The sequence below is a fragment of the Arachis duranensis genome, chromosome 6 (genome assembly GCF_000817695.3).
Source record: "Arachis duranensis cultivar V14167 chromosome 6, aradu.V14167.gnm2.J7QH, whole genome shotgun sequence".
Taxonomy (NCBI): Eukaryota; Viridiplantae; Streptophyta; class Magnoliopsida; order Fabales; family Fabaceae; genus Arachis; species Arachis duranensis.
This window is the reverse complement of record NC_029777.3, coordinates 100,725,379-100,736,628: the sequence shown is the minus strand read 5'-3', so window position 1 is coordinate 100,736,628 and position 11,250 is coordinate 100,725,379. Positions and strand designations below refer to the sequence as shown.

The following is an 11,250-nucleotide window of genomic DNA, read 5'->3' as shown; positions in this document are numbered from 1 at the left end:
TTTAGATATCAAAATTAAAGCTATAAATATTGATGCATGAGTCTATCTTTTCATTCGCTTCTAAGTTCTAACACTACTCCTTCTTCGTAACACTACTCCTTCTTCGTAAATCTCCTTCTGACATGGAAGGATTGAAGCCATATATGGTGTTCTTATTTTTGAAAAAAAATTTCATATTTTTTATATGTTAAGATAATGTTTTTTTATTGATTACTTGAACTATTATTTCATATAAATGATGCATTCTCTAATTTTTTTAAAATTATTTTAATTATTTTAAATTTTACACTCTAAATCATAAATCTTTATTCCAAAATCATAAAATTATTACACTTTATATATTATATATTCTTTATGTATTCTTACTAAAAAAAATTACAATAGTAAACTTATTATTAATAAAAAATAATCTAAGTAACAAAACACAAACTAATTAATGTAAAAGAACGAAAAAAAATAAATAGTTGTGGTACAAATGTTGGTGAAAATTATATATATATATAACAAAATGCATACATATTAAAAAAATAATGATTGAAAGATATATTAAACAAAATAAAAAAATTAAAAATTAAAATATAGAAGAAGAAAAAGAGAAATAAAAAATAAAAAAAATTAAAAGAAAAGGATGAAAAACAGTAAAGTGTAAATTTAGTAATATACATTCCATGAATTTTTTTCATAAATTCAAAAATCATTTAATTTTTTTAATTTGATCAAATTTAAAAAGTGTGAAAAGATTATATGTAAGCATGTAATCCATTAATTTGCTATTTTTAATAATTATCTTTTTTATTGTAAATAAATTATACTATAACATTCTAAAATGTTTTTCAATTATCTTTTAGTAATTTATCACAAAAATATAAATAAAAAATAAAACGGATAGCTAGAGAATCAAAATTAAAATGGTAATAATAATTAGTGGAGAGTGGCTTCTCTCTTTTCTCTAATGTGGAGGTGAGAGCGGGTTTAGGATTTTAGAATTAGTGAGTTATTGATTTAAAGGGATTTGTTTTGTTAATTATTTATTAATTCATTAATTATTATTATTATTAATTGTTATACATATAATATTGATAAAAAAATTATTTAATGTTAAAAAAATGTGCATTGATATTAGGAAATTAATAGTAAAATATAATTTTTATTAAAGAAATTTTGGTAAAATTAAAATTTAATAAATAAAAAATTATTTAAGAGTATATTAAGAAAAAATATTTTACCAATTAAAAAACTTTTTAAAGATATTTTCATAAAAATACAATTTAGTAAATAGAAAAATAATTTGTTAAAACGTATTTAAATAAACTGAATCATATAAAATAGGTTAATATTCTAATTTATCTTTATATTTAATACAATAAAGCAGTATCATTACAAAAATAACCACCATATAAAATAACATTAATATAAAAACAAAACAGAATAAATTATAAAATCTTATCAAATATTTCTTTAAATAAGACATTATGAGTTAAAGTAGAATAATCATTTTCCTTGCCAGATACCAAAATTCTTAAACTATCTTTACTCTTCACTCGAGAAATAGCGACATAGAGTTGACCATGAGAAAATACCGGTCAACGCAAGAACAGTCCAACACTGGATAGAGTTTGATCTTGACTCTTATTGATAGTCATTGCAAAACACAAGTTTATAGGAAATTATCTCCGTTGAAATTTGGAAGGTATCCCAGCGTCACTCGGAATTAAATTCATCCGAGGAATGAAAAATTTATCTCCAATGTGACTCCCTGAGACAATCTCAGCTCCAATCACATTTGTTCCTAGATCTCTAACAATAAGGCGAGTACCATTGCATAAGCCACCAGCTGGATCAATATTTCTCAACAAAATAATAGGCACACCTTTCTTCAATTTCAATGAGTGATTCGATAACCCTGAACATTTTATCTGATTCAAAAACTCAGTATTTATCCAATCAACATCAACATCACAATAAGCATCACTACCACATATAGAATCAGCACTTAGATACTCTTTTTCTGTCCCAAGTAGCAATTGAACAATGTGATAATTGATTTCTTCAACAATCTCTACTGTTGGAGCTAATATAGCTCTGTCTTGGAAAAAATCAGTATCATCAAAGTTTCTAACTATGTCAGGATAAATTGCATTTATAATATCATCAATTGGATTATCAGAAGGAAAAATCAGAAACTCATTTGGAATTTGAACTAAAAGCTTTTCGTTAATTATTGTCCCAATACGCCCTTCTTCAATCTGAAGAATCCAATCGAAAAACCTTTTTAATTCTTCCAGATTTGATTGATTTGTAGCACTTTCTAACCGCATATTTTTTGTCAACGTCAACACTTCAAAGTGCTTCCAAAGAATTGAAGAATTGATTGATGCCATAACAATCTCAGCACGAGAAGCTTTAGGAATAACAGGTAAAACCTGTCAAAAATCACCTCCAAGAACAATGATTTTTCCTCCAAAAGGTAGATCTTTGTTAGACACTAAAATCAACGTCATTATGTCTCGAAAACTTCTGTCTAAAGCTTCAAATGCCAACTTGTTAGTCATTGGAGCTTCATCCCAAATAATCAGCTAAGAAAGTCGAATTAAATCAGCCTTAGGACTATCTTTCGGAATTCTACAAATAGTATCTTCATTCAATTCAATTGGGATACCAAACATAGAATGAGTTGTCTTACCATCAGGTAACAATAATGAATCAATTCCACTTGAAGCAACATTAATAACAATTCTTCTTTGAGAACGCAATTTGGCAGATAAGAGTCTATACAAAAAAGTTTTTTCAGTCCCACCAAACCCATAAATGAAAAACAACCCATGTTCCTTGTTAGTAACACAATGTATAATCCTATCATAGATTGACTTCTGTTATTCATTCAACTTTGAAAAATTTGAATCGTGTTCTTCAAGCATCACAAAAATGTCATATTCTAATTCACGCAACACCATAAAATTACTAAATTGTGAGACCAAATTAACATTAGGAAGCGGCATACCAGCAAAATCTCTTAATGATTTTTCATTGGCCTGTAGCAATTTCTCTATCTCTATTAGACAAAATGTTTGTAACTCTTCGTCAGTCATTGTTATTCCTGTAATATTTTTTTCAGTTAGTAAATTCATCAAGATATCAAAAACTTGTAGTATTTGAAAATTTTTCCTATCATGCTATGTATGTATTCCAAACTTTGTGCATATCATTTTCTATTTATTTATTGTTAAGAGTTTTTCTTAATCCTATAAATAAAAAAGATAAACTAAAGATTAAGTAAATACCTGGAAAATGAAGCTCACTTCGTCTGTAATAAATGATATCATCAGATAAATATTTCCAAGTTTGATTCCAAACTAAAACGGGCCTAGAGACAGAACCAGATATTAACAATGAAACAAAAAGTTTTCTTAATTGGGTGCCAGAAGATAACTCAGTCGCTTCATTAATAGCCAAGACAAACTCTTTATCATCTATTAAAAAACCCATGGCAGAACATGCCTCTTAGAATGTATCATATAAAACAAAATTGACAGTCCTTATACTTCAAAAACTGGTGCATCCTCTTTGCACATTGAGAAGCATACGCATATAGAACAGCTCACCAGTTGAAGGATGAACAAAACTCAATCTTCCTATAGAAAATCCCCTTCTTCTTGGTTTTCACTGTCGAGATTGTAAATCATAAACGAATTTACTTGGGAACTCAGCATATGTTATTGTTTGTCCTTCAACATATGTTCGGTTAGCCATCATCCAAGCAATAAACATTGTCATCAAATCTCTATTTCTTATTAAAACAGAGCCAATAGTATCATGATCATCGAACACAACATGCTGCTGATTAGGTAAATAAAATCTGAGTCTTTGCACAGGTGGCCATCTATGATGAATTTCATATGCAAAAATTCTCCACATAGATTCACAAGGTGAAAGATACCGACAATCATAATATTGTTTGATCTCATCAACCACTTCAAAAGAATGAGTTGTCTTAGTTAAATGACTAATGATTGCAGTTACATGATCTGGACCCTTGTTAATGTACTTGAAAAGATACTTTATAACATTTGACTTGTTGCAAAATTCCAAATTGATATGAGCCTGGTACTTCGTCAACGAATTATATGGAATAACAAATCTATTATCAAGATCAACACCATAACTTTTAACTGTAACACCAATATCTCGACGCTTGTAAATAGGATAACCATATTTATCAAAATTCGTATAATTAACAAACTGCTTCGGATAAAACTTGGAGCATCTTCTATCTTTCATGCATGGAGAAGTTGGTCTTATCCTACCACAAGGGCCATGAATCATGTACTTACTAACCACACTATACAAATGTGGAAACTTCATAGGATTAGAAAGTTCCGCACAAATCAACTCATCAACAATTTTAATATTCTGCAATCTATTCCTTCCATCAAGCCAAAGTAGAATATGTGCATGTGACAAACCTCTTCTTTGAAACTCAATTATATACATACCTAAATAGTAAAAAAATGTCTGAAAATATAGAAATTTTTATAAGTAAGCATAAATTTAATATAGAATTCTCTATATTCGATATACCTGCATTAAGAGGACAAAAAAAATACCATTCTTAAGATCATTACGAAGACACTTCATCTTAGCATGAAAGACTCGGCAAGCAATGTCTGGTCGATCAGCAATTAGAACTTGATCACGATTAGTATATCTTTGAAACTCAAGCCAGTTAGGATTGCAAGTAAGGGTAAGAAATTGATCTCAATATCCAAAATGCTTACAAATAACCATAGCATCTTGACAATTATTAAACATGTAACGTTTACCACCAGTGAAGGAAGAAGGCAAAATCACTCGAGTAACAATTGATGATGCTTCAGTATCACCGCGTCGCATAGCTTCTTCAATACCTTGTAAGACTTATCCTCTAATTGTGCTCTGTTTTTTCCTGATTTCATAAAGCCTCTGTGACTCAATCATAGAGAATGAATCAACAACAAACTGTTGGAACAATCTTCTAGACTTATGAATAATGCTATTCTCATGCTCTCTCATTTGCAAACAAAAACAGATAAATTCTCGCATGGATACTCTAGTCCTTCTCCCTGCAACATTTATATCTGAATATCTCGATAAGAAATACCCAATTGTAACCATCTTCCCCGTAAGGAAAAAGCAAGGGATATTGCAATGGCCAGTATAAAGCATGTGTCTCATATATTCTTTGAAGTTGGCCAGCTGCAGATTTAACAATGACATCACGACCAGTATCAGAAGAATCAAAATCACCAACAACCAAAGCAGCAACTTCATCGCACGAAAGATAATTATAAACTTTTCGATCACGTCCTCTTTGACTAAACAATTTCAAAGAAAACACCTCAGACGGGTGATTCTCATGGAATTCCCTCACTCTTCTAAATGATTGTGTTGATCAATCATTTGGGTCAAATCAATTATCAGCTGTCTATCTATATTTGAACTTTGCTTATAATTAAGAAAAATAGTATCACAATATTACTAAGTAATTTTACTTAAAATGAAAAAACATGCTTTTTTTATAATTAGAATGAATCTTAACAACAATATTTAAACAATAAGATACGAACATTTTGATTATAATAATCAAAGTTACATCCATATTAGTATCTTACCAACTAAAAATTAAATTGAAAATAAAAGAAACTAATTAAAATTACAAACAATCATAACAAAATTTTTGTAAGAGTTGACCTTACCCAAATATTCCTTCTCTATGCGTTAACTCATGTTTTGTGTCATATATGTATAATTGGGCAAATTTCGGAACTTGACCAGCCTGAGGTAATAAACTTCCAATTCTATGATAATTTTGGCCACTTATAATGAATTGTGGTGGGCCAGTTTCATCATTCACTGAGTCTATTACTTTACCACCAAGAGAAGTGAAAGCAAACATACTATTATAATACCGAATTTTTTTCTGAAACTGTAAAGACTTACTATCATGACCATGAATCAAATTATATAATAAATCTGGAGCTTCCTGAAGATACGGTAATTGAATTTTTTCTTGAAAACAACAAAGTGTAAAAAGAGGTTGATTAATTCTTGACTGTTTTTCAACCCGCTCTAGTAACCAAAACGACGCATCACAATATAGACAAGTATACACAGGGTCACCAATATCGAGACAACCTACAAAAATGAATAAAAAATTTAAATAATAAACAAATCCTTACAAATTTAACTAAGTAAAAAATTATATTAAATGAAGACTTAAATGCTTCTTAATTTTTTTTACTTAAAAAAATATACCAGTAAAACAATTAAAGATTCAGAAATTATTCACTGGATACCCATTGTCTACAAATTGAAAATATAAATATTTGATAATAATAATAATCTAACCAAATTTGAGACACTTGTATTGAAAGTATTTAAAATCAATGAATACTATTTTTTTCATATTATATTTGGTAAAAAAATGTCATATAAATTTTATTACGACCAGAATATTAAAATTATAAAAGGAACATAACGTGACTAAATATACCGAATGAGTAGAATATATCTAAATTAATACGAAAAATACAAACTCCATAAATAAATCAATTATAAATATACTGAAATACCTTGAACTTCACTTTGTGAAAAAAGTGGATGATCAACAGGAGACCAAAGATCATTCTAAGAATTTACAGTAGGATCATATATTTTAGAGTCATTTTAATTTGGGTTTTTATTATGAAACAAAAAAAACTTATTATAAATAAATCAAATATAAAGATATACACGTCAAAGAAATATTTAAACAGACAATCATAAATTATGAATTTATTAATAACTAAATGCATAATAAACAACATAAAAAAATAAAATATACAAAAATTAATTCAATAATAAAATATATAAACCAAATAAATAGACAAAAAAATATAAACATGATAACAATGATTAGAAAAGAGTCCTTTTTATATTTTAAAATAATTGAAAAAATAATGTAAATAATAACTATACTTTCTAAGTTAACGAAGAAATTAGAAAATTTAAAACAATAAACTCATACCTGATAATATGAAATTGGCATTAATAATTGGAGTATCTTGCAAAATAATTGATCTCCCTAAAGAAAAAAAAAGAACTTTAAATGTAAAATTAAAACTATGGGAAGATAAAAAAAATTAAACAGGTAAGTTAATAAATACCACATACCAATATATTTGAACTTAAAATAAGAGAAATATTAGAAGTAGGAACAACATCAAAAATAAAGCATAGAAATCTAACCAATAATATTAATTGAACACCGATTTTACAATAGTAAAAAACATCTGTAATGAAAAAATGTAAATTTTAATTTCTTTCAAAAAAACCCAAAAGTGAATATAGCAAAACTGACCTCTTCTATCTTCAACTTGTTGCTCTCTCTTTCTCTTTAAATAATTTTTTCTATATAATCTTGCAGTAGCATAAGATTGAGACATTTTATGAAATTTTAATCAAGCTAAAGAAATTTAGAACCAACTAATGTTCACTATAATGGTATTTCGAATAAAGTAGTACTTCTTTCTTAGACACCACTTCAGTTATATATAACCAAAAAAGAAATCAAAGAACCCCTATAAGTTCATTTGAAGAGAATGAATGAGAATGAATGAGTATAACTTGTTTTCGCACTGCATACACTTATAACCTTGACTTTCAAAAAATAAAATAAGAATAAGTAGAAAGGCTTTTCAGAATACTTTTAAAGCATGGAAGTAATGCAGCAGACTTGTAAAACTTAGGATCCAATTTATAGACAGAGAAATGAAACCAATTCAGGATTTAAATTAAAAAATTTAAACCATGGAAGGAAAAAAATAAAAGATCATTGTGTATATAACACTCACTTTGAAACCAATCAAAAGTGGAGTTGATATATTCATTCGAGAGTATATTTCTTAAGGAAATACATACATATAAGGACTACGCTGGAAAGAAGGATGAGCACTGATTATGAGTCAAAACAGTATGAATGACCATCACATCATCGAAAATTTGACAGCAATCAACACCTACCAATCGAATGTGCAGAAGGCAGATAATCATCCATCCGAAGAATGAAGAGCAGGAGATCTGACGTGATTTGTAGAAGGGAAATGTTTTTCTTTTTTGAAAGAAAACCTATAACCAGAGAGGCCATGAAAGTACTTGCTGATGGGATTGATTTGCAACAAATGACAAAGGGGAGTTAGTCACAAGTAACGATACCTACTCTCATTAACCAAATAACTTTTTTGATAGAATAATAGAAGATAGTACTATTTGTTATAGAAGATGATGTCATTTCTCCCACCAAACCACCAAAATCTGATTTTTCATGTGAGGGTACATTAAAAAACAGGGAAGAAAATCATTTTCCCCACCTAACCACATCTAATCTATTTTTTGTTTTTGAAGAAAAATTTAAAAACTAACATCCCAGCATAACTTCGAAACTGACAAAATAAAATGAGGAAGCAACAACTTTGACTGACATCAGAATCATGTATAAAAGAATGAGATGAGATCATAAATAACATCATTCAAACTAACATCCCATCATAACTTCAGAAGAATGGAATTCACATTATATTTTTAACCATTTGAAGCATATAATAATAAAAAATAGAACCTCACCTCTCTAGAACTGATTGCGAAACAATCTATACATACTATGATTTGATGAGCACTTTAACAAAAACCAACTCTCATCACAACTATTAGATCTAAATTACTAAAAAAGAACCATTAAATTTGTCTAATTACCACTCAAAACTGATCAATGAAGTATAAAATGAGAAATTGAATTAACTATAATTTGATGAGCACTTTGACAAAAATCAACTCCCATCACAGCTATTAGTTCCAAATTATTAAGAATAAAAGAACACCAAATTTGTCTAATTACCACTCAAAACTGATCAATGAACTATAAAATGAGAAACTGAATTAACTAAGAAGCTTATATCCTAAACACCACAATACATATATACTAATGATATCAGCATGATAATGTGCAAAACCAACAACCTTATAACAATAATCCTAATCTAACCACAATTATCAAGAAAAACATAGGATATATAAAAGAACTTATTTTGAACAGATAGATAGTAGAACATATGATGATATGAAGGAACTACATTATTCATAAATGAAAATGAACATATAAACCACATTCATATCAAAATCACATGATTCTAGCAATAAATCAATGAAATTGTGGGAATCACAAAGTCATCTATGCATAGCTCCCGAATACAGATCCCGAAGCACCAAAACATGATGAAATTTCAAGAAATTGAATAAAATTACAAAGAAGGAGCTGAAATTAAAGAAAACAATAGGAGAATATGACAGAATCATATTACATTCTTCTTTAATATTTTTATAAAAATGAGGAGAAGAGAAGGATGAAACTCTTTTCTCAGTCAAACTGAGAGAGGAAAAGTGAAGTACAATATGAAAAGAATGAATGAAGACATTCTCCTAATGCATCTAAAACAACTTTGCATAACCTAATAAATAACATACATGCTTAAAATCACATGAACAGAATCCTCTCTCACAAAGACCATAACAATAATAAAATTCAACAAACGTGTACCTAACCAATCACATCAACTACACAATTTTCAAGGTTACTTTCTATCAAAATGAACTTGTATCTATAGAGAAATACTACCTACCTTAACTGTCCTAACCTCCTAGACTATAGTTGACAACTCTACATAAACACTTCTGAGAACTGAAAATAAATAGTTACCCCTAAGAATGACTTCATCCTAAATTTCACAGCAATCAACCACTAAAAAATTCAAAGGCTATTCACTTAGCCATAGCTGATGAGATACTGGGTATGATATTCTCATTCTCATTCAAGAGAAAAGTACACTATTCATATATACTTATCTCAATTCATGTAATATATTAGCATTTTTAAATAAATGAAATGACCTTTAACCCATGATCTGATTTAGCTCTTTCACTTAAATAAAAGAAAATTGCCTTCCAAGACACAAAACTTATATCCAATTGTATTTAATCTGTAATCTCTAGTATCTAATAATAGATATTGATACATTGATATCGATGTCAGAGAAGACATTTAAAAGAAAACTAATAGATTCCTCATAATTCTTGATATAAAGCCATGCCAGAATGACTAATATAGTAATACCTCTGATAAATAATTCAACATAGTTCCTAATATTTATGTAAAAGCAAAACATAAGCTACAATAACCATAGCAAATTAGATTCAATTGGTAGAGAAAAAAAATGCAATTAACCCAGAAAAAATTGTTAGCTATTTTCTGTTAATTTTTTGTATAGAAATATAAAGCTCGAGAGATATTGATTTTGAATAAAAGGAAAAGATCATAAAAGAAAATCAATGATAGAATTAACCCATCATACCCTGGTTTTCAACTTCCAGCTTCATCAATCCCCGAATTTGCCACTCCCCTATTCTTCACAGACCGATAGAACTCCTCATAAAACTCATGAAACTTTGTGTCGGAATCGAAAATTTCTCTACCGGAGAATAATCCTTCAGGAGCCTCTGAATCACATTGGAGTAGGTGGAGCATTAGTGGCTACGACAAACCGGGAACAATGCACTGGCGGGGTATCGAAGGCGGACGGCATGGAAGAGTTCAACGACGATGATTGCGGCGAGAAGCATCGCCAAGGGAGGAGAAGGTGATGCCGGTTGAGCTTGAAGAGGAATTGTTGGAGATGAAGGAACTGAAACCAAAAAGGTTTAAATAAAAAATAAAATTAAAAATATTACAAAATGGAAAGAAGACCAAAAAGAAGAAGAAGAAGAGAACTATCTACCGTTGTTGATGGGTGAAGAATCAGAAGTCATAGCTGTTTTTCTGTCTTCTTTACCTTTTCTTCTTCCTAACCTCATTTTTTTATTTTATTTGTTGGGCTTTTGGGCTTGAACTTTGTCCGAAAAAGAAAAATCAAAAAAAGAAAAAAATGGGTTTGAAATAACTCTTCTGCTGTGTACATACTTATTACAATTATCTATCCCTTAACTCTTCTTGATTTGCCTCCTTCAAGTATTAGGCAATGCTTAGATGAAAACACCAGAGGAGTATCATTACCCCGATTAATTTCTATCCCTGCTGTTTAGTTTTGGGTCCTAGGACCCCGACTCTCAACCGAAAAAAAAAAAAATTGACTATAGATTTTGAAATCTAATAAACCTATTCTATGGATAGACTATAAAAACAAAAAA

The 11,250-nt window shown here is 28.9% G+C and overlaps 1 protein-coding gene across 2 annotated transcripts; it reads right to left on the bottom strand.

Moving 5' to 3' along the window:
• Positions 1-5,634: 5,634 nt before the first annotated feature.
• Positions 5,635-10,885, bottom strand: LOC107495100 (uncharacterized). 2 transcript variants are annotated; one of them, XM_052262783.1, is made up of 6 exons: positions 10,842-10,885; positions 10,419-10,748; positions 8,038-8,172; positions 7,043-7,099; positions 6,609-6,663; positions 5,635-6,171 (listed from the first exon to the last, which is right to left on the bottom strand). In XM_052262783.1, the coding sequence occupies exons 3-6, from the start codon at positions 8,065-8,067 to the stop codon at positions 5,729-5,731; spliced, it is 585 nt and encodes a 194-aa protein (XP_052118743.1). In that variant the 5' UTR covers positions 8,068-8,172; positions 10,419-10,748; positions 10,842-10,885; the 3' UTR covers positions 5,635-5,728. The 2 variants fall into 2 exon arrangements, with proteins under 2 accessions (XP_052118743.1, XP_020980915.2); XM_021125256.2 differs by lacking the exon at positions 6,609-6,663.
• Between the last annotated feature and the right edge of the window lie 365 nt (positions 10,886-11,250).